The following is a 25501-nucleotide window of genomic DNA, read 5'->3' on the forward strand; positions in this document are numbered from 1 at the left end:
CGCATCAGTGCGGGCTCGGCAAAAGTGTGCATCGAGGGCGCAAATCGGTCGCAAAGGGGGGTCTGAGGCTTAAAATGACAAATGGGACACCCTACGGTCTCACGGACTTAACGGACACTTATCTAATAAGGGGAAAACAAGGAATAGTTAATTAAAAAAAACTATTAATTCATTTATATATTTCCGCATGTATTATGCTGAGCTCTATACTAGTCTCTTTTATTGAACAAAAAAGTTACTTATAGCAGAATGTCCAGTGAATGGTGACCATTTTTTCATGGGAAAAATAGTTACATTTCAGTCTGTTTCTCTCACAGTGAGAGGAGTCATATGGACTACTTTGCTTATACTCTGGTATCCATCCACTTTCATTCTGCAAAACCATGGAAGACAATCATACAGGTTTGTAATGACAGGATATGACTGAAACTCCTTTAAGGGATGGAATTTGGCATGAATTGGATAATGAAGTGTCACCTTAGCACATGCATATTTGTGTTTCTAGACTTTAAATATAAAAGACAGCAGGACAAATGTACCATTACAAATACAAGACAGAAAAATGATTGAAAATGGAGTAGGATTGGAAAATGAGCAATTGTACCTTAAATCCTGCAGTGTTTCCAGACTTGATGATGACGGTAGTCTCTGGTGCACGACTCAACAATGCAACAACAGACTGACGGATTTTGGCCACTTCATGCACGTAAAATGTTATAGGGTGAAAAACAAAGTGGGCAAAGAATGTGAAGACAACGACTGCATGAGGTCCACCAGCTATTTCATCAATATCATTGCTGATATAATGCAAGTCAGTAATGGGCATTTTAGAAAATCGCAAAGGAACACCGTGTGGCCTCCAGTGAACAATGATATTATTTTTCAATTCTACAGCCATCAGGGGTCCACCGGCACGAGGAGTGTGGAGGTCCATTCTTTTTATGTCTAAATAAGATAAGTAAAACTTACATTAGACTCATTGCTTTATTTATTTCTTAAACAACTTTGCAAAGCTGCTTTTTATTGTACACAGCAGCCCCCTAGAAATATGGAAATATGGCACTTAAGGAATAGTACACTTAAGATTTTTAATTCTGTCATAATTTACTCACCCATATTGAATGTTTGAATGTTGATGAGTAAATGATGACATAATTTTCATTATGGAGTGAACTATCCCTTCAAGATGCACTGACTTATTTGCATGTCTGAATGTCATTGCATTAGATGCAAACAAATTCTTTTTGAATGTTTGCAATTACATGTTGCAATGAGGAAAAAAAATACAGTGTAATTTTTAAGTGTGACCTGTTTAAGTCTTTACAAACAATTGTCACTTGGTTTAATATTTTGGTGTAATGGCAAGACATTCATGCATTTGTTGATGAAGTATCCAAATGCTTTTTGGGGCTTCTGTATATTTCAGTTATATTACTTTTATGACATCAAGTCTTAAATAACATGAGGACATTTTTAAATAATCCCCCGCCACCCTCCCATCAATGTCATTTATGAACAACTTGCCTGGCACTTTTCTTTCTAAATACTCAAACCACTGCCTTGTGGTGGAGTCTCCCATCAAGTAGACAATCTTGTTTTTAAGACAATTTCCCATTTGTGAAGAACTGAACTTCTGGGTGTTGCACACAAAAGAATTCCAGACATCTTTCAGATAAAACCCTGCAGGAACTGGTGTTGTCATGCCAGATCTGCATCTCTCCATTGTGCCTAAAGCAAAGGAACATTAACCTGAAGAGACAGTGCCGTAATTATGCAAATTCTTAATTCTATTGCAACTAACTACATTTGATTTTAGATTATATCGGTCCTGATATATGAACATACCGATGCCTGTAGTGTTGGGAAGGACATTTATGATTTGTGTGTCTCCAGTAATAGCAACATTTGTTAATGTCCTGTGGAGAGAAAAAATATATATTCTGCAGTTTTTCTAGTTTTACAATTCCTCTGTAATTCATTTTGAATTCTTTCCCACTTACTTTGTGAAAATTTGCTTCTCAAAAGGATTTAATGGGTTTTCCAAACCTCCGTAAGAGTGATGAACCAGTTTGTCACAAGAAAGTTTCTTTGGTCTCTCACATTGCCACACCGTCCCTGTTTTTATATCCTTATACTCACAGCAGCAGTCGCCTTTACTCCAACTTCCACCTGCACCCCACTTAAGATTGCATTGTACTACTTCACTGATCCTGGTTTTATTGGGTCCTGGCCCTTCAAAGTAGCCATTATAGTGGCTGCGTGGGAATGAGGACTCCCTGTATTTTTTTAGAATCTGCACAACCTCACTGGAGTGCTCTAGACGTACATAAACTTGTGCCTGACCTTCCCAGGGCAGAAGAAGAGCAACAGAGTAAGTCCCATTACAGTGATCCACAACCTCCCCGTACACACTCGCCTTCAAGAAGAACAGAGAAGGTTAAGTGTAATGCAGAAAACTAATGTCTATTGGTAAATCCAAATTTAAAGCATATAAAACTATAATATATAAAATCAAGGCAAATGAAACTCAGCTAATCAAACTCAGTGTCTTAATTTTTATAAAAAATAAATATTATAAAATAATATAAAACAAACACACCTTTAGCTTTGAATTGAATAGCTTTGCTTTGAAAAAATCTCCTCCATATCTTTTCAGGTTCTTGTTGTGGTCTCTGGCTGTGATGGTAACAGAGATCTTTTCTCCCACTTTGTAACTCTCCTTGAGTCCCACAATAGAGAATGTTGAGTGGACTGGGCTTGTGCTCTGATTCAGCTGAGTGATTTCTTGATCTGGACCTGGCCAGTCCAGAGCCTTCTGTAGCCGTTCCCACTCCTCTTCACTGATTCCCATGTCATGAGCGGATATTGCAGATGAGGAATTTGTTTGTATCTGTTTTCCTTTAACACGTGTAGGAATGGGGGGCTGGAATTGTCGTATCTGATGACCACTCTCCAGGAATCTCCATAAAGTCTGAAAGATGACCAAGAAATCAAATTATATTTAAATGTTAGCATTGTATCACAAAACAACAGTGTTGGGGAAAGTTAACTTTAAGCAATATTACAATATTAATTATGTTACTTACGTAGTTACTTTTGTGGAAAGTAATGTTACTTTTCCTCACTTGGCTGAGGCTCGATCTCTTTTTTTGCAAGTGTTTAACACCATATTGCACTCAACAACAGCCTATATAACTTACACCTTCATTTTCTTTTAAAAACACATTTAGATTAGATTAGATTTAGATTATTCTGACCCCTAGAGCTATGCCATCCAAAAGATCCCTTGACGTTACAGGTTATACCTACTGTACCTACTGTACAACTCTTCTTATTGAAAGTTGAAAACAATAATAAAACAAAAAACTAGTTAATTCAGTATTTTAAAAAAAATGTTTAAGCAAATTAATTAAACTGAAAAGTGATGTGTTACTTTAAAAAAAAAAAAGTAACTCAAATATTTATATGTAAATATTTATGTTTTAAAAGTAATGTTACTTTACTTGTTACATCAAAAAGAAAACAAATCTGATTATGTAATGCATGTTAATTCTAATGCGTTACCCCCAACACTGCAAAGCAGTTTCCTACACAGTGAGGAAAATAAGTATTTGAACACCCTGCTATTTTGCAAGTTCTCCCACTTGGAAATCATGGAGGGGTCTGAAATTGTCATCGTAGGTGCATGTCCACTGTGAGAGACAATCTAAAAAAAAAAAATCCAGAAATCACAATATATGATTTTTTAACTATTTATTTGTATGATACAGCTGCAAATAAGTATTTGAACACCTGTCTATCAGCTAGAATTCTGACCCTCAAAGACCTGTTAGTCTGCCTTTAAAATGTCCACCTCCACTCCATTTATTATCCTAAATTAGATGCACTTGTTTGAGGTCGTTAGCTGCATAAAGACACCTGTCCACCCCATACAATCAGTAAGAATCCAACTAACATGGCCAAGACCAAAGAGCTGTCCAAAGACACTAGAGACAAAATTGTACACCTCCACAAGGCTGGAAAGGGCTACGGGGAAATTGCCAAGCAGCTTGGTGAAAAAAGGTCCACTGTTGGAGCAATCATTAGAAAATGGAAGAAGCTAAACATGACTGTCAATCTCCCTCGGACTGGGGCTCCATGCAAGATCTCACCTCGTGGGGTCTCAATGATCCTAAGAAAGGTGAGAAATCAGCCCAGAACTACACGGGAGGAGCTGGTCAATGACCTGAAAAGAGCTGAGACCACCGTTTCCAAGGTTACTGTTGGTAATACACTAAGACGTCATGGTTTGAAATCATGCATGGCACGGAAGGTTCCCCTGCTTAACCCCCTGAGGTCGGCTATCGCGCCGGCGCGATAGGCTCGTTTTTTTCCGTATGAGTGCAAAAAAAAATATTAAAAAAAATATTAATTTTTATCTTATATGCTTGTGTTATACATCAATCGATCCTGTTTAGTGTGTATTTTTTTGTGTATGCTCATAATAAAAACAAAGTGTTGTGCTTTTCGCCAAATAAAGAAAAATAAACATGATGCGAGTTCTGCCTACTCTCCGTCAGTGAAGTCAATTCTGAAACGCGTCCGAAAATGAACTGTAACTCAGCGAATACTCAGTCAAACAGGCATACAGTCACACAGGCATGAAGCTTGAATTCTCTTCTTTCAAATGAAGTAATTTTTATAAAAAACAAATATTCACAGTTTATATAATATGTATGTAAAGAGAGAGATGTCAGTCGTTCTCATCTCAGCTAATTAAGTTTTAATGTGACTCCGCCTACGGAGACCGCGCTATTCAAACGCAAATGTGAGGTGATCCATACAAACCTGTGAAACGCCCACATCCGCTGGATAAGGCCGGTGAAACACTGGATGCGTGGCGTAAGCGTCTCAGCTGCGTGGCGTGTCCGTTTTTATTTCGGCTCCCATCCATGTTAACAGTTTAGAGTTTGCACACTGCCTGTGTGAGACGCGCGTCTCAGGCGCGGCACGAGCCGCGTGGAAAACGCGTGCATTCTAGAAATAGAACCGACGCCTATTTTTCACGCGACACGCAAGCGTCTTGGAAGCGTTTCCATGCAAAATTGAATAGGAAAATCTGTTTATTTGTCATTTTGACACGAATACATATTAATAAATGTCCTTTTGATGTTTAAAAGTGTCTAGGTTTTGACATAAATGCAAATATAAATGTAATTTTACAAAATATGATCGATTTTCAAATACTGCTGTATTGAATGAAAGGCTTTTAGCAAACTCTATTGCTATACTGAGATGAGGAATATATACTGTATGTGTTTTGTCAAAAATAAAGTCATCAACTAACTAATGAATCCTTTACTTTGAAATACGTATGATAAAATGTATACTTTAGTTTTGAAAGACGTTGACTAGTTTTGAAAAGATTATAAAGTATGTATGTGCATGCATATATATATGTGTGTGTATATATGAAGAGTTCAGATGCAAAAGCCTCTAAATGCCATCTGAAATTTTCTCCTAGAATGATCATTTTTATGAAGCTTGTATATTTAAGTTAGCTATAGGTGACACACCTGAATGAATGGCTCATTAAGTATGCAGGGACGTAGTCTCACCAGGTGTGAACTACTAAATATGCATGATGCTGTTGGAGCGTTTACGCCCCATCCGCATATTGGTTTTCCAAACTAAAAGTGTTTCACAAAACTAAAATCAATGTATCGTTTTTTTGTGGATGATTAGGCAGGATGATTTTCATATCATTTTGAAGAAAAAACACTAGGCGATGACATCCATTAGTCAAAAGTCTTATTGCCACATATTTAGTATGTGTTTTGTGGCCTTATTTCAGAAACTTTAATTTTTAGTTTTTTCGATAACCATGCATAAACATTATTCTCTCAAAAATGAAAACATGTACATACATGTGGCTCACATATTATGGAAGTCCTGTTTGTGCTATATAGAGTGAATTTACACCTTTGCCATTAATATGTTTATAAGCAACTGAAAAAAGCACAAATGTCAGGGCATGTCAGAACATCTCAAGGACCCCAAAAACACCCCAGACCCCAGAGGGTTAAACCAGCACGTCAAGGCCCGTCTTAAGTTTGCCAATGACCATTTGGATGATCCAAAGGAGTCATGGGAGAAAGTCATGTGGTCAGATGAGACCAAAATAGAACTTTTTGGTCATAATTCCACTAAATGTGTTTGGAGGAAGAAGAATGATGAGTACCATCCCAAGAACACCATCCCTACTGTGAAGCATGGGGGTGGTAGCATCATGCTTTGGAGGTGTTTTTCTGCACATGGGACAGGGCGACTGCACTGTATTAAGGAGAGGATGACCGGGGCCATGTATTGCGAGATTTTGGGGAACTACCTCCTTCCCTCAGTTAGAGCATTGAAGATGGGTCGAGGCTGGGTCTTCCAACATGACAATCATAGTTCGAATTACGGGGGGTATTGGGGGGGTCCGACCCCCCTAGATGAGACTTGGTACCTCCCAAAAGGGAGGAAAATAATAGTTGGGGGGTACTGATTTAAAAAAAGAAAAAATATATAATGTTAGCCTATCCAAAATAGTACGTTATGTATTTAAATACGATTTCAAACCCTACCCCCCATCGGGCTGTACCATTTTTCTGGTACGTTCAGCCTCTGTTCTTTACCATGTTTTTTTGATATCACTTCACTAGCTGTCAAAACGTACGTAGGCTACTCGATAGTGTGTCGATAGTGCTGCACAGATCATAATCTGCCGGTCAGTCAAGTAATAACAACATTCCATTCAATCGAGGGTGGATGACAGATAAATCATTATAATGTGTTGAGTGTAATAAAGACACGGAACTCCCATCATGGTAACTTATCTACTGTACAGACGGTAACAAAGTTGCGCTGTTGAGGTTCGCGCAGTTATTTATAACATATTAATTATAGTTAAGAAACAATAACGTTATATAGGCTACACACGACCAGAATGCTGTTTTCCTGGATGCTATCACGATTGAAACCGAGATATTGATTTCATAACAGTTCAATAAACAAATAATTAAAACTAAGTTAGGCTACTTACATTTTTAGACGCAATGACTGTTTTTGTTCTGTTTCAGCAGCGAAAATAGTTCCAAACAACAGAACCATAGCGCATCTCACAGCAACACGCATCCATGATTCATTACTGAATGATTCAGCGTTTTGAACTAATCGCTCGAGTCAAAGATTCAAATTACCCATTATTAAACTGCCTCATTCTGAATAAATCAGCCGTTTGAACGAATCGTTTAAATTAATGACTCAATGACTCGCTCATTAAGACGGTCGCCTGCCGCCTCCTACTGGCGGTTTAGTTTAATAAAGTATCATTCTTTTCAACATTCCTTATTTGTATATTCAAAAAATATTCAAAACAATCTCATAATCTCATTTAATACAGTTATAATTTTTCAATGTAAATTATTTAATTTGATTGGTAACAGCCTAGTGTCTTATTATTTTAATTGAATGTATTGATAAAATGTAAGAATTTGAAATGAAATTTAGAGCATGCATTAAATAAAATTAGGGGAAAAATGCCCTTTATAAAGGTACAAAAAATTATTCCGATAAGTGTTTTCAAAAATGAAACATTGACAATTTAAGTTTAAAGGGAGTAAAGCCTCTGTTTAGGCTATAAAGGAAATGTAATTTTGCCAAAAGAAGAACTTTTATTTTAAATAAATGTTCATTTTAAATCAGCCTACTTTAGTGTGATATGTTACCATATTATCATGCTTAATTGAATAATTGTAATGTGATGATCAGATGCAGATATCTAAATCAAAGAATATGGGTGGTTGGCGGGTGGATTATTATTTATTTTTAACAACAGATTCGAGTGACTCAAAGTGCACCAGATTAATGAATTTAACTTTAAAATGTACAAAAATGTACAAAATGTACAGGAAACGTTTGACCTCTGTAATTGCAAACAAAGGCTACTGTACCAAATATTAACATTGATTTTCTCAGGTGTTCAAATACTTATTTGCAGCTGTATCATACAAATAAATAATTAAAAAATCATACATTGTGATTTCTGGATTTTTTTTTTAGATTATGTCTCTCACAGTGGACATGCACCTACGATGACAATTTCAGACCCCTCCATGATTTCTAAGTGGGAGAACTTGCAAAATAGCAGGGTGTTCAAATACTTATTTTCCTCACTGTATATATATATATGTATGTATATATGTATGTATGTATATATATGTATGTATATGTATATATATATATGATCTCCATTATCTCCACCAGAGATCCCCTGTCTCCTTTGTTATCTGATGATGAACTACATTTTCCATTGCCTGGACTCATTATGGTCTGATTAACACCTTTATGCTTGCCTATAAAAGTCTTGTTAGAGTTACACTGCAATTCTTAGTTCTAATTTCTGGTTTCCATGTTATGATTTTGATTTTCTGCCTGTCTCCCTGGATTTCCTTGTTTGCCTGTGTCTTGTTATCTGCCAAATAATTCGACACCCGTCTCCATGGTGACCCCTAGTGGTCAGAACAGTGTAAATGCAACAAAAACCTGGGCCAAACATGCATAAAAACACCTTTTACAAATCTATTGCAAATTTTTATTGAAATTATTATCTTTCAAATGCAACTATCTAATTATCTAATAAGATTATCAAGTGTCTATATGTTCTTTTATCAATTGTCAGGGTTTGTTTTATTTGTTCTATGAATGGCTCAGCTAAACAGGCCAATAAGAGACAATTAACTACCATTATTAATTTGAATTATACCAATGTCTGATTAAAACATCTAGGTAAACATCAAGTAAAACCCACAGACACTTGTTCATTTGCTCCCTTCTCCACTTTTGTTGAAATCTTATGGGCTAACACCAGCTTGAAACAGCCAGCCAATTGTTGTGAAGTATGCAAATACTGACAGGCTCGCGGGCAGTATAAAATGCATGGGGGCGACAATTGCGTCAGAATCTCTTTCTTCACGCTGTCATTGTGGAAGCTGCACCAGGAGAACTAGCAACCTTTTTCTTTGAGCATCCGATGGCATCAACTTGCCAGATTTGTGCAGGCCCCATCGACCCGCCCGACGAACATGAGTTCTGCGTCGCCTGTCTGGGCCTTGGCCACGCCGAGGCGGCCTTCACGGACTCCACGTGCGCCCACTGCGCCGAGCTCCCGGTGTGTGCCCTAAGAACCAGGAGGGACCTGGTTCGCGCTATAATGGGGACGAGGCCCATTGCCGCCAGAGAACCGCTGGTGGGCCCTCCTCTGCCTGGCAGCAAAGAAGACGTGACCGCTGTGTCATTTCCTAGACATGTGGAGGGCTATTCCGGGCGTTTCACCATGGCTACTGGGAATAATTCAACAGATATTCTCTTCAGTTCAGACGCAGACCACCCTGCTTCAATGGCTTGGTCCCATCACTGACATTGCCCCAAAACGCCCCCGTTCTGAGACAGGAAGTTCTCAGTCTGCTCGAAAAAGGAGCGATAAAGCGCATCCCTCCGAGTGAGCAGGAGAGCGGTTTTTACAGCCGCTATTTCGTGGTGCCAAAGAAGGATGGAGGACTCCGTCTGATTCTGGACCTGAGACCTATCAAACGAGCACTTCACAAGCGCGCGTTCAGGATGACAACACTGAAGCAAATCCTGGCACAGATCCATCCCGGGGACTGGTTCACATCAGTGGATTTAAAGGACACGTACTTCCATATTCAAATTGCGACGCACCACAGGCACTTCCTGAGATTTGCTTTCGAAGGCACGGCATACCAGTATTCAGTGCTTCAGTTTGGGCTGGCCCTAGCCCCCCGCACTTTTTCCAAGTGTGTGGACGCAGCGCTTTCTCCCCTCAGAATGAGCAAATGCGCATTTGGAAATATCTGGATGATTGGCTAATTGTAGCGCACTCAAGGGATGAGCAAATCAGTCACATGGAAAGGCTGCTTCGTCATCTGGATTCGCTGGGACTGCGTGTGAATGTGCAGAAGAGTGTGTTTATTCCGAGTCAGACTATAACATATCTGGGCGTGTGTTTCGACTCGGTGGCGATGCGAGCACACCTCTCTCTAGAGTGCATAGAGACAATTTCATCGACTCTGCGCTGTTTCAGACTGGGCAGGTCTGTTTCACTGAGAGAATTTCAGAGGCTTCTGGGGCTGATGACGGCAGCTTCTTCAGTGTGCCATCTGGGCCTGCTGCATATGCTGCCGCTGCAGTTTTGGCTGAAAACACGAGTCCTGCCGAGGGCGTGGTCTTCAGGTCACACGTGCATTCCGGTCACACACAGTTGCGTCAGAGCTCTGAGACCGTGGCACAACCCGGATATGTTCAGCCCAGGAGTGCCTTTAGGAATAGTGACACAACACACCGTGGTATCGTCGGATGCGTCGACGTCAGGTTGGGGTGCAGTTTGCTTGGGTTTGCCTGCCTCAGGTCTGTGGTCGGAGTCACAGAGAGAGTGGCACATAAACCGTTTGGAATTAAAGGCGGTGTCCTTAGCCCTGGAAGCTTTTCGGTCGAGGTTGGAGCAGCAGCAGCATGTACTGATTGTTTCCCTGCCCGCTTTATCTGCTGAGCTGTCATCCTCGCATGACGCTCAGAGCACTGTTTGCCCTGCCAGGGCTTTGCGGATGTATGTGAATCGCACGGCCGCCTTTCGTCAGTCGGACCAGCTTTTTGTGTGCTTTGGTGGATGTACTAAGGGACGTGCTGTCTCAAAACTGAGATTTTCTCACTGGATTGTGGACGCTATCGCATTGGCTTACGAATGCCAGGGGAAAGATTGTCCCCTTAACATCAGAAATCATTCGACGAGGGTGGTTGGTATTGTGGTTGGTATTGTGAACTTTCTAGTTGTATCCAGTGGTTACCGCTATGCTGTTGACTCTGTGTATATGGCTACTAGTGTTTAATACAGCTGTCACCGCTACTGCATTGACACTGTGTTTAACACTCATGCTTGAGTGCTTATTGTGTTGTGTCTGCCCTGGATCAGTGCAGCCTTCACTTTCATTGTGTTTTGGATATGTAAATTTCCGCCTATCAGATGCAAGCACTCCTAGCGGTGCGGCTATTGGCTGACTGTCTGTCTCTTCTGTGGCTGGTGTAGCTTGACCCCGTTTCTCCGGGCTTATCTTCACAACTCTCACGGCGGGATTTAATACAGTTCCCGCAGTGTTGCTAAGCAATGTAGAGTGTTCGCTGTTTGATCAGCTGTGCAAGCGTTCAGTCGTGATTCTGACGCAATTGTCGCACCCATGCATTTTATACTGCCCATGAGCCGGTCAATATTTGCATACTTCGCGACAATTGGCCAGCTGATCCAAGCTGGCGTTAGCCCATAAGATTTGAACAAAAAGTGGAGAAGGGAGGAGTTCCCGCAGCGTTGCTACGCAATGACTCGTTTCCACCTCTCAGGGAACCGAGGTTATGATAGCAACCGGAGACAGTTTCAAAGCTTCAAGAAGCAGTTTTTCGAAATTGCCATCACTAGTTATCTGGATTGTTTGTCCTGTGGTTTTGACCCTATACCTGTTCTGTGGATTACAGCTGTGAATTACCCTCAATAAAGCAGTGTTTGGGTCTTCAACCTGTGTTTCAAAGCAGTTTGTAACAATAACATAAATGGGTATAATATTATGGTTTTTAACATTTTATATATATATTATTTAATATGTTTTAAATGGACTTACCATACAGGTGGATGTCCAAAGACAAAGCAGCAAAAAACAAATGGAACAGTGAGTTATCCTGTGAACTAAGACACTGTAATGAGAATTTGTTTTTGCAAATGTGACCTAATTGTAACCACATTCTTGTACATCCATCTTTGTGAGGACATTCATTGACACAATACAATCTAATACCTTACCCATCACAAATAGGTGTCTAACCCAAACCTTTACCCTAAACCTACCCTTAATCTTATCCCGAAAACCAAGTCTTGACGTTCAAACAGGCATTTAACACCAGAACCGCCACTGGGTAAAATTGACCCATGGCTGTTTTTCAAATGTGCATAACAGATTTTCAATAAAATATCCCTTTAAAAAAGGTCACACAATCATTGACTTTTACTAAAATTGTGTCCAAAGTGCCAGCAGGTCAAATGTAATAATGCCTTTATTTTGGTGCAATTTGTTTGATCAATATGTATGCTTACTGTAAACAGTCATACAATGCATTTTTAAATGTAGATGTTTTAGCCTACTCAAAAATGCTCAAACTTTCTATTAATTATGAATACTTGTTTTGCAATTTTTATAATTTATTGTTCCCTACCGTGTTGCTATTAATTCAAGTCTGCCCGTTTCCTGAAAAAAAAAAAAATCCGATCTATGATGTAATGAATAAAACAATTTTTATGATTACCCCAAGTTTATTGGTGTTCATTTATTCAAATTATAAATGATATACATTTTTTATAATTAATTAGGTGAAACTGTGTTGAATTTGTCGTTGCATCATACATCCACGCAGTGTGTTGAATTATTATTGCTCATTAATTTAAATAACATGGGTTATCTTAATATGCGATTAATTACACCACCCAAATATGTATTTATTTCCTTCTAATTCTCATTGTCATTGCAGGCTGTTTTAGCCTATATTCACAGTTAAGAAAAGTGATTAGTGTAGCTTGGTTAAAATAGCCTTGAACATGAAACAACAGGATAAAAACATAGTTGATGACTAAAATAATCATAATAATCATTTCATGACTCTAGACACTTTGTGAAGATGGTGGCATAATACAGTGACATAATAAATTTTTTAGCCATATCAAAACAGTAGTCATGTGCATGGGTCATTTTTTTCCCTCTAGCGATTTTAGGTATACAACGACCCCTGGCGGTTAAAGTGTTTAAAGGGCCACCTCACCAAAAAGTGAGGACCGGACAAAATGTCCTCACTTTACTAATTTTGTCCTCACTCCACTGATCTACAACTCAAACTGGTCCTCACAAAGACATTTACAAGTACACAATGAATCACATTTAAAGTAAAAATAAATAAATAAATAAATAAATAATAATTTTGATTTATATTCCATTTTGATTTATATTCTAATCGTTTTTATATTCTCAATCATAATAAACTCCCTATAAACAATTATTTACCTGAAGAATTAGCTGTGGGTTGAATGAACATAGTCACATCCGATGGTTTCTGTACAGCAGGGGTCTCCAGACTTGGTCCTGGAGGGCCACTGTCCTGCAGAGTTTAGCTCCGACCCCAACACCTAAACCAGAAAAACAGTTGGTGTTAAGATCACACATTAGTTTCAGCTGTGCACTAATCAGTCATCTCATTATCCTCTCACTATTTAAGTTCTGTTCTGTTTGTGTGTCTTTGTCGGGTCTCGCCAGGATTGATGTTGTGTTGTGTTGTGTTAACCCCCCCCCACCCAATATATGTGTGTGTATATATATATATATATATATATGTATATATATGTATATATATATATATATATCAGTTGCTGGTCCCCATTGACAGCCATAGTATTTTTTTTTTTCCTACTATTGAAGTCAATGGAGTCCATCAGTCGTTTGGTTACCGACTTTCTTCAAAATATCTTCTTTTGTGTTCAGCAGAAGAAAGAAACTCATACAGGTTTGGAACAACTTGAGGGAGAGTAAATGATGACAGAATTTTCATTTTTGGGTGAACTATCCCTTTAACCTGGTGCAGGCTTGATTCCCTCTGAATATCTTGTACAGTTGGGTTTCGACATGCTCCCTACATTAAACCAGCTGCCTGTAATGAATAAAAAAAAATGTTTTTAATGTTTTTAGTTTTAATGATTTCCTGTTGCGGCTGCGATCAAGTTTCATTCTCGCGCAGCTTGTTTAGTAACTTCACGAGCGTGTGTTGTCTGCTACGTGTGTGCGCCGTTCTCTTTGTTCCGCGCGCGTGTGTGTGTGTGTCGGCGCGCTGCGCTCTCTGCTCAATGTTCTGCTCCGTGTTTGCGCTGCACGTTCTGCTCTGTCGTTAACGGCCCAAATGCTCGAATCATGTACCGATCGGCGATCACGCACTGGAAAAGCAAAGTCCGCTCAAATAACGTGCAATTTAGAGGTGGATAAACGCAATGTAGAGGTGGATAAACGCACTTTGGAGGTGGGCAAACGCTATTTCCGAATTTTGGGAGGTGCGTAAACGGCGTTTACGTGCGTTTAGCCTCCACTACATCCCTGTATATATATATATATATGTATATATACAGGGTGCGATTTGCCGGGGGGGATGCGTGGGATTTCCCCCTTTCTGGTCAATGTATCCCTGCCTCTGCTTACTTATTTTTATCCCCGGTGGGGATAAATTTATCCCCCCCTCAAAGTGATCAGTGCTACTACATAGTGGCGAGGCGGATCACAAAACTTATCACGGATCCGTGGTTTGATTAAAGTCCATTTTATTTAAAAATGCGCTACTTTGGCTGGCTCCGCAGCCTCTCTGTAGCCTAATCACCACTCTGCAGACTTGCTCAATCTCAATGTCCCGCCCACGGCGCTGGTTACACCTCACGAGTAATAGCCTATCAACACTTGCGAGACGGTTGCAGGTCTTTTTTTACGCCGCATATTCAACATATTACTTAAGCGGGAATAAACATCACAATCTGATTATCTGTTTCGACGAGCAGAGTTAGTGTCCCAGTCACACCACTGAGAATGGCCGAAGTTACACACGGTGTTTTACTCAATTGAGGCTAAAGCAAAGGTTTTTTTTTTATTACTCACTCACTTCTGAGTGTCTGGCGCGAGATCTTCCATCTCTCCTTCCCTGGCGCCACGTACCCCTGGTTATAACGGCCCACGTATTTAAAAAAATGGTCGTGTTTAAATCGGGCTCGGGCTCATGATTACAGTTAATGTGTCGGGCCGGACCGACAAAGTCAATTCGCCTCATTCGGGCTTCGCGATACCGCGCCGCGCGAAACGCCTTCGCGCCGCAGGACCTCTAGACTCGCGTAAACGCGTCTTTACATTGATTGAAATCACTCGCGCCAGACACTCAGAAGTGAGTGAGTAATAAAAAAAAACCTTTGCTTTAGCCTCAATTGAGTAAAACACCGTGTGTAACTTCGGCCATTCTCAGTGGTGTGACTGGGACACTAACTCTGCTCGTCATCATAGAAACAGATAATCAGATTGTGATGTTTATTCCCGCTTAAGTAATATGTTGAATATGCGGCGTAAAAAAAGACCTGCAACCGTCTCGCAAGTGTTGATAGGCTATTACTCGTGAGGTGTAACCAGCGCCGTGGGCGGGACATTGAGATTGAGCAAGTCTGCAGAGTGGTGATTAGGCTACAGAGAGGCTGCGGAGCCAGCCAAAGTAGCGCATTTTTAAATAAAATGGACTTTAATCAAACCACGGATCCGTGATAAGTTTTGTGATCCGCCTCGCCACTATGTAGTAGCACTGATCACTTTGAGGGGTGGATAAATTTATCCCCACCGGGGATAAAAATAAGTAAGCAGAGGCAGGGATACATTGACCAGAAAGGGGGAAATCCCACGCATCCCCCCCGGCAAATCGCACCCTGTATATATACTGTATACACAATCGCTTGGACCGATTTCTCAATACTCATATCACTTTTACAAAACTCAGTCTATGAGGGCTAAGGTGAGGATCATTTATATCCTATATATATATATATATATATATATATATATATATATATATATATATATATATATATATATATTGTTTTATGGTGCTTAATCTAACCCCTACGTGGTTCTTAATTAAAGACACCTTCTACCTTATTTTGATTTTTCTCAGGTTAGGTAAAGTAAGTCGAATCCATTCTAAATAATAAGTATTTAAATTTCCATACTAGTCAGAAGACTTCTCCGTGGTTAGTTCAGCTCATTTTTCATAAAGCAGAGACTATGTCAGGCTGGTTCTTTTTATATCAAAAATAAGTAGTTTTTATTAAATTTAGGTTAATTAGTTCACATACAAAATACTAATATATAAAATCAAATCGAATCAAATCAAAAACAAGCAGTTTACAAACTTTGACTGCAGGAGGCCCATGGCAAGAGACTTCTAACACCGGAGAGGCGGACTGGTGGTCCCGTTGAATCCGCGTCTCCCTTTGACATTCCTGACAATACTTTTTATAGTCCACACTCCCTCCGCACAGATTCAGTCCTTTACAGACAATCTGTCCAATCCGAATTCTTGAACTGTCCTCAGTTCTGGAAAACCCCTTACAAACTTATATAAAGCTCTTTCCTTTTTTTCTCTTTTGCTTGCTGGCTCTGTATCCTCTGCCTTTCTCCTGCGCCTCATGCTCCTCATCAAACATAATGCTTGGATTTTTCTTCTTTCTTTGGCACAGCTCTTTCTAATACATTTTCAATTTCTCTATACTCTGCTATAATAAATAAATGCTTACAACATTCAGTGTGGTATATTTTTCTATATAAACCATTTTCTCAATAAATGATTTTACATCACCAATTGCAGTGTCTCTTCTTTATTAACCATTTTCTTAATAAATGTTTTTAAAATAACAGTTTCAGTGTCTTTCTTAATAAACCACATTGGCAATAAAGAACTTTAAAATAACAGTTTCAGTGTCTTTCTTAATGACAATTTCTTAATAAACATGTTTATAAAAACAAGTCTCAGTGTCTTTTCTAATGAACCAGATTCAAGGGTTTCTTATAAAAACTCTTTACAGTGTTTTTCTTAATAATAAGGTTTCTTATAAAAACCTTTTACAGTGTTTCCATATAATAAGGTTTCTTATAAAAACCTTATAAAGTGTTTTTCTTAATAATAAGGTTTCTTATAAAAACCTTTTACATTGTTTCCATATAATAAGGTTTCTTATAAAAACCTTATACAGTGTTTCCATATAATAAGGTTTCTTATAAAAACCTTACAGTGTTTCCATAAGGTTTCTTATAAAAACCTTATAAAGTGTTTTTCTTATACAACACTTTTCTTACACAAAGTCACAATTATACTTAATACCCTATTATAAGCCTATATGAGGCATTAATCATAACAGAATAAATTGCATGTTTACCTAACAATTTATATATATATATATATATATATATATATATATATACTGTATATATATATCCAAGATGTTCATGTCTTTCTTTCTTCAGTCGAAAAGAAATTAAGTTTTTTTTCAACGAAGACTTCAACGAGAACATACCAACATTGAAGGTCCAAATTGTAGTTTCAATGCAGCTTCATAGTTTTATAGTCGTGTAGTTTCATTTACTACACGATCCCAGCCGAGGAATAAGGTTGAAACGATCAGGCATTTTCTAAAAATAAAATAAAAATGTATATACTTTTTTATATAATCACGTTGGAAAGGTCAGGCGGTAACCGGAAAATGTAGGGTAGAGCGAAAAACGTTCGACATCGCTGTTTTACCTCTTATTTCTTTCTTTTTTTGGGTGAAGGGCATTTGACTTAGTCTTTGCACATTTACTTTGTAAACACTAGGTCTGCACTTCTGCCTATGTCACGCGTGACCTTTCAACGTGATTACGTAATGCGTGGTGCATCGGAGAGGTGGTGCAAGTCGAGCGTTTGTGGTTAAACAGTATATAAAAATTTCCTTTTTTTATAGAAAATGACAGATTGTTTTGCTAGATAAGATACTTATTCCTGAAGCTGCATTGAAACTGCAATTTGGACCTTCAACCCATACGTTGGTTCCCGTTAAAGTCCACTATATGGAGAAAAATCCTGGAATGTTTTCCTCAAAAACCTTAATTTCTTTTCGACTGAAGAAAGAAAGACATGAATATCTTGGATGACGTGGGGGGTGAGTAAATTATCAGTACATTTTAATTCAGAAGTGAACTAAACCTTTAACAATGACACATGACAGGATCACATTACGGGATAAGAGAATCACATGACAAAACCAGGAACATGACAATGGGAAAACTTCAAAATAAGAGACATGAAAACATGGAGATGAATACCAAATCCAAAAGTTTTGTTAAGAATGTATATTATATTGTGGGCTACTATTTTGAAAAGGGAGAAAAATAACTTTTGTGGAATGATGTAATGTGTGAGAAGAAGACTGAATCCGAAATCGCCCCCTATACCCTCAAATAGGGCGTATATGTTTATTTAAAGGGGTCATATAATGCCATTTTTGTACAAGCTAATATGATTCTTTAGGGTCTAAATTAAAAGTTTGTAATATACTTTAATTAAAAATTCTCATTAGTATTGTAAGAAAACACTAATTTTACCTGGTCAAAAACAGCTCTGTTTTCAGCACGCCGTTTCAGTGCATGTGTCTTTAAATGATAATGAGCTTTGCTCACCCCGCCCCTCTGTTCTGTGGGTACACCGTATCTAACACAATAACCACGTGTTATTCGTTATAAACGTGTGATTATGAATTATATTGAGAACGTCGTACATAGAAAACATGCCGTAATGTACCCTGAGTGTAAACCTTAGACGCATTCATTGTGAAGCCTGCAGCAAGGTTTGCAAATTTCGCAAAGATTAATATAAATACTAATATAAAGGTTAATAAAACATTACACTCACATCTTCTGGAGGTTCAGCAGTAACACGTTGGTACCGATCCGTTTTTTCTCGTTTGTAAAGCTGTCTGGTGTGAAATGATTCGCGTAAACATGAAAGCATGGACGATCGTGGGGAATCCCCGTGAGGGAATCCCCGCGTCAATCCTTTGGGCATATCGCTTCAAAAACAAAACTCAGCCACTGCATCTTCAACGGCTCAGATTTAGGAACATCCAAATGACTGCTGTGTTCCTTATTACATCTAAGAACAGAACACCACAATCGCTTAGACGCCATTCTACTCCAGCATATCAACAATGGCGGACTACTATGACGACGGCTGTCACAGCTCGCTCAGGGCAGGTCTTGTGTTGAAACACGGCTGTCAATCACAATCGCGGGAGGGGCGTACGATCGTATGACGTCACAATATCGAACGGCTTGATTTCATAGATGGTCAAACATATATGGAGATTAAAACAAAACCACTGGATGGATTTTAATCATGATAGGATGGTTGTGTACAGGCACTGCCAACAGACATTTCAGTGCAATCAACTTGTAAAAGTGCATGTACCATTATATGACCCCTTTAAATGGAGAAAAATCGATCATAACTCCAGTAAACTATGGAGTGCCGCAGGGATCTGTGTTAGGCGCTCTGCTATTTTCAATATATATGCTGCCACTTGGAAATATTATAAGGAAACATGTGTAATAAACCTAAATCAGGGGCTAATGTTGTGGCTAGAGAAATCTACTCTATAAAGCAAGCAGCACCACGGGATTAGAAACAATAATCTTTATTTAACATAATTCATTCAGTTACCAAACATTTCAGAGACTGGGTCAGGTGCTAAATGTCCCAAATATATGGCGTCATTTTTTAGTCAAATGTTATGAGCGTGTAAGACATGCTCACGAGCACATTATGTTATTTCACACGCGCAAAAATGAACCTTCAGCTGGCATGATAAAAGTACTCGCGCACAAATTCAACAACCGAGAGGTGTACAGGTAGCTGCGAGCGAGCGCCTGGCATACTCTCATGCTTGTACAGTGGAATCCTGCTCGCGCGCAGCGGGCTTCTGCTCGCGGAGTGCTGTTTTGCTCGCGCAGTGGATTTCTGCTCGCTCAGCTGATTTCTGCTCCCTCGAGTCTACATGACTTTTGACAATTTGGGGGCGGAAACCAAGGAGGGCACTGACCCTCTTATGATTGGTCACTTTCATCATGGAAAATCTTGGGAAATCCTAACCCCGCCCACCTTCAGACGCAGCGCGAGTCACTCAGCTCGCTCTGCTACTCCGGCTATCTCTGTATATTTTAGACAACGAAATATGTGATAAAACACCATACTAACTCTTTTCATTTTCATTTAAATAAATCTTAAACATGATAGCCACACAAATGTGGTTCATGCAACGCGTATTGATTATATTCACTGCACATAACGTTTGCCTATTTATAAAAAAATATATACATATATATATATATATAAAACACAAACCTGCCTCTTTTCGTTTTAAATATAATATAAAAACATTAAACATTTTAATATGGCCCAGGCAATATGTGCATTTGTACTAAACAACAGATTTTGCAGTAAACAACATTACAATTTTTAAATTTTTAAATACAGTTATTACAATTTAAAATGACAAAACTCAACCCAGTCTCTTTTTGTTAAATTTCAGTTTTATCAATATTAGCCATTATAAAAGTATAAGTAAAAGGTATAAGAAGCTATACAAATAAAGCAAACAATTCAGTCAAACACACAAAGTCAGCGCTCTATAAAACCATACAAAGGTAATGTTAAATAGCTTATAAAGTTATGAAACTTCCCCTCAGCCAAAACGATTGGCCAGGGAATAAATTATAGATTCACGAGACCAAAAATCGCTCGTTAGATATACACAAGACGAATTATATCTCATGTTTAACCACTACAGAGACGCCAGCGAAAGCGGCGAACGTCAGAACGACTATAGCTGAGGAAAGGCTGTTCCAGGCGGGGTACATGAGTGCCGAGCGCCCGGTCATCGTTGTATGGTTAGACTAGCGCTGACTTTGTATGTTTGACTGAATTGTTTGCTTTATTTGTATAGCTTCTTATACCTTTTACTTATACTTTTATCATGGCTAATATTGATAAAACTGAAATTTAACAAAAAGAGACTGGGTTGAGTTTTGTCATTTTAAATTGTAGGCTAATAATTGTATTTAAAAATTTTAAAACTGTAATGTTGTTTACTGCAAAATCTGTTGTTTAGTACAAATGCACATATTGCCTGGGCCATATTAAAATGTTTAATGTTTTTATATTATATTTAAAACGAAAAGAGGCAGGTTTGTGTTTTATATTTTGTTTTGTTTTTATAAATAGGCAAAGATTATGTGCAGTGAATATAATCAATACGCGTTGCCTGAACCACATTTGTGTGGCTATCATGTTTAAGATTTCTTTAAATGAAAACGAAAATAGTTAGTAAGGTGTTTTATCACATATTTCGTTGCCTAAAATATACAGAGATAGCCGGAGTAGCAGAGCGAGCTGAGTGACTCGCGCTGCGTCTGAAGGTGGGCGGGGTTAGGATTTCCCAAGATTTTCCATGATGAAAGTGACCAATCATAAGAGGGTCAGTGCCCTCCTTGGTTTCCGCCCCCAAATTGTCAAAAGTCATGTAGACTCGAGCGAGCAGAAATCAGCTGAGCGAGCAGAAATCCACTGCGCGAGCAAAACAGCACTCCGCGAGCAGAAGCCCGCTGCGCGCGAGCAGAAGCCCGCTGCGCGCGAGCAGGATTCCACTGTACAAGCATGAGAGTATGCCAGGCGCTCGCTCGCAGCTACCTGTACACCTCTCGGTTGTTGAATTTGTGCGCGAGTACTTTTATCATGCCAGCTGAAGGTTCATTTTTGCGCGTGTGAAATAACATAATGTGCTCGTGAGCATGTCTTACACGCTCATAACATTTGACTAAAAAATGACGCCATACAAATACCTATGTTAAGTAGCCTGAGCGAACACCACCACAATGGAGCATGCTACACAGAGGAAACCGCAAATAAATAGACAATCTAAAAGCTAGTATACACACAATAAATATGCAAAAGCTATAAAACACATCACCACCGCAAGACACGGCACACATTCACAAGGCACGTGCACCTAACACCCAAGACGCCATCAGACTGCAACATACGAACTTAGTTCATTCTAACCCTCCCACCCATCATGATATGGTTATACTGCTAGATTTAAAATCACAAACACACACACACACACACACACACACACATATAAAGTTTGGTACTTAACTCTCCCGAGAGACGAGACCCTCCCCCAGGGTCTAGGCTTTGGCGCTGTTTGGTCAAGGGGAAAAAGCAAACACCAATCCAGCGCTCGTGAGGCCTCCGAGCAAATAGCGGAAACGGAGCACCCCTCTTCTGAAAAGCTGCGGCGCCCAACGCACTCCTATACCCGGCCTTATCTACAGTTTAGCCCGCTACACTATCTTCGCAGCCGGCAGCCCTAAACAGCGTGCGAACGGCACCCACCCCCCAACCTTGAGTGCAGCTCGGCGTTAGTAAAAACACACCGCTTCTCAGAACCCCGCACGCTTCGCTGTGCCCCTCTTTTTATCACTCTCTTCCTTCACGCTCATCAATGGTCAGGTGCAACAATCATTTAACTCAACCCACTCTTCCCTCAAATCCCTCCCCCCCCCCCACACACACACAACAGTCATAACAGTACACTTTTCCCACATCACTTCATTACACTCCCCCCACCCATAAGGCAGACTCGTCCTCGAGTCCAATTCAAAACATCTCATAGTCCCGGGACCACACAGGTGCTCTCCTTGATCGTCCTTGGCATGAGTCTTTGGATAACGTTGCACCTTGTTGGACCTCAGTCACTGCAAACTGGCTAGTCATGGGTGTTTGCATATGCCCCGTGTGTGAAGATCCTTGACCACCTTGGTCCTCGGTGGTCGGGGCCGGCCTGTCCATTTGCCCTTTTGATCTCAGTGAGGTAGCACTGCTTCCTGGCACATCACTTGCTCCTTTCGCAGGTGTGACTGGGGGTCCCTCAGACCTGGCCCCTGGCACTGCCACCTCGCTCTCTCGACCCACTGTAGAATCTGAAGTCTGCAGCCAGGTCTCCTTAGGTGGAACGCCATCTATCGGTGGGGTCTCTGCACCCTCTTGGCTGGTAACCTCTGTCACAGAAGAAAGACATGGTTTAAGTCGGTTGAAGTGCACCACTATTTCTGTTCCCCCGTCAACTGGCACAAGTCTATACAGAACTTCGGTTATCCTCTCTGTGACTTTATAAGGCCCCTTAAACCTTCGTTGTAATTTTGGACAGAGCCCCCTTTTCCTCGCTTTCCCCCGAACCCAGACCAATTCTCCTTCAGAATAATATTGAAAATGTGCTCTGAAGTCATAACCTCCTTTCTGCTTCACAGCGGCTCTTAACTGATGGCCCTTTACCGCCTCTACCACTGTAGACAATGTCTCCAACAGTCTAGCCACATATTCTGATGTAGAAGAGAATCTTTCCTCCCCACCCAAGTTAAGCATTACATCCACGGGAAGGACTATCTCTTTCCCAAAAACAACTTTGTAGGGTGTAAACCCAGTGCTGGAGTGAACACTACTTCTATAGGCCATCATCACATACGGCAACAGGACATCCCAGTTAGCTTGGTTATCGTCTACAAAAAGAGACAACATAGAGGCCAATGTTCTGTTAAACATTTCGACCATCCCGTCCGATTGAGGATGGTACGGTGACGTTCTGGTCTTATAAATATTCAACAACTGGCACACTTCTTTAAATAACCTGGATTCAAAATTTCGGCCCTGATCAGTATGGATTATCCTGGGGGCTCCAAAGCGGCACACCCACTGTTCAACCAACAACTTAGCCACTGTCTCTGCTTCCTGATTAGCCAGAGGGAACGCCTCCGTCCATTTGGAAAAGTAATCCCCAATAACTACAATATATTTGTTTTTGTTGGGGGTTTCGGGGAGAGGTCCCAAAATATCTAACGCCACCCGCTCATATGGCCTTGATGCTACCACCGATTGGAGTGGGGCCCGCCATTGTTTCCCTACAGCTTTTCTGGACCCACAATCTACACACTCCCGACACCATCGCTTCACATCCCCAAACCAGCCCAGCCAATAAAACCGGTCTTTCACTTTTGCTTGTAATTTCTGTATTCCCAAGTGTCCACCCGTAACATCATTGTGCAACTGTCTTAAGATGTCTGGCACCATTACAGTGGGAATAACCACCTGGACCTGGTTTGCGGCATCTGAGTTCAGTGGAGGAAACCTCACCAACCGGGAGCCCTGCATTTGTAACTGGGACCATACTGGTGCATACCTTTGTAGATCATCCGGTGGTTGCACCCCACACTCTCCCTCTTTTTTTTTGAGCAATGATCTTTTGTAACTCTGCATCTTCCCATTGCGCCCGAGCCAGCTCATCCCCTCCCCCCCCCCGGGTTTACATTAGGAGGCACATTTTGTACTGCAGCTATTACCGGTGCCCCTCGTGTCGGTGGAGCTGGCTCCAAGGGCACTGGAGTTGACAGATAAGCAGGCAACCTAGAAAGGGCGTCAGCATTAGCATGCCCTCGTCCAGGGCGGTGAACAATTTTATACTGAAAACTTGCTAACTGCTCCACCCATCTGGCTAACTGTCCCTCTAAACCCTGGAAATTATGCAGCCACCTCAAAGAATTATGATCAGTTCGCAGGACAAATTCCTTACCCAACAGGTAATGTTTAAAATGCTTAATGAACGTGACCATGCTTAACAGCTCTTTCTTGGTTGTGGCATATTTTCTTTCCTGCTTAGTAAGGGCTCTGCTGGCATATGCTATAACATGTTCAAACCCCCCATCTTCTTGTGACAACACAGCCCCAATACCAGCGTCGCTAGCATCCGTGTCCAGAATGAATGTTTTAGAGGGATCAGGGTATACAAGAACAGGAGCTGACATTAAACTCACTTTGAGCTGTTCAAAAGCTGTTTGGCATGCCTCTGTCCATTTAAAACGCCTGCCTTTCTCAGTGAGTTGGTGCAGGGGGCGAGCTATCTCAGCAAACCCCTTTACAAACCTCCGATAGTACGAGGCTAAACCCACAAAGCTCCTAACCTCCGTTTGGTTCTTGGGCACCGGCCACTGACGCACAGCCTCCACTTTTGCGGGATCTGCTTTTACCCCTTTCAATGAGATGATATGTCCTAAATACTGCACCTGAGTGGCAAAACAAGTTACACTTAGTGGGCTTGACTTTAAGGTTAGCCTGGCGTAGTTTTATCAAAACTTCGTCCAGACGGCCTAGATGTTCCTGAAAGGTCCGTCCAAATATAATAATGTCGTCCAAGTACACCAGACAGGTAGTCCACTGAAGATCTGCCAGCACCAGATCCATCAGTCGCTGAAATGTACTTGGACTATTGCAAAGACCAAAACTAAGGACATTAAATTCAAACAGACCCTGGCGAGCAGTGGTGTAGTGGTAAAAAAAGAGGTGGGTAAACTATAAATTCTGGTGGACCACGACGTGGTCACCCGGTAAGGTGGGCCACTGCCTACCGGTGTATGTGTGTCCTGATGACATCGCTATAGGCTATCATTTGATGGTACTACCAAGGTTATCACTGGTTGTTTCCTCATCATAGGTCACACAATCACTTTTTCAATTCATACATTAATCTAAGTTCTTGTTAAAGAGACTCAAAAAGGAATAATATGGTTGAAATCTATAAAGTTTACTAAATGAAAAAACAGAGAAAACAAAAATATTTAAGAGAGATCGAGAGGGAGGCTTATATCCAGGGCTTCCAATGCAATGCACTTGTGCATAATGATTAGGGACTTGGGATTATTTTCATAGTCGATTAATCTGTTGA

General features: G+C 40.3%; 1 protein-coding gene across 3 annotated transcripts in view; it reads right to left on the reverse strand.

Annotated features, from left to right (window-relative positions):
• LOC307153992 (NXPE family member 3-like) overlaps nt 1–25501 on the reverse strand; it is a 74439-nt gene that overhangs the window by 4375 nt on the left and 44563 nt on the right. The window contains exons 2-8 of one of the 3 annotated variants that reach the window (XM_079863859.1): nt 13134–13255; nt 11706–11770; nt 2600–2971; nt 2001–2416; nt 1846–1916; nt 1525–1728; nt 605–945 (exon numbers count right to left, since the gene is read on the reverse strand). In XM_079863859.1, coding sequence (XP_079719985.1) covers nt 605–945; nt 1525–1728; nt 1846–1916; nt 2001–2416; nt 2600–2971; nt 11706–11770; nt 13134–13164 — 1500 coding nt within the window. In that variant the 5' untranslated portion in view covers nt 13165–13255. Of the gene's footprint in view, nt 1–604; nt 946–1524; nt 1729–1845; nt 1917–2000; nt 2417–2599; nt 2972–11705; nt 11779–13133; nt 13256–25501 lie in introns of all 3 variants that reach the window. The other 2 variants (XM_079863860.1, XM_079863861.1) reach the window with 2 other exon arrangements.

Source organism: Squalius cephalus (assembly GCF_949319135.1).
Source record: "Squalius cephalus genome assembly, chromosome: 25".
Lineage (NCBI taxonomy): Eukaryota > Metazoa > Chordata > Actinopteri > Cypriniformes > Leuciscidae > Squalius > Squalius cephalus.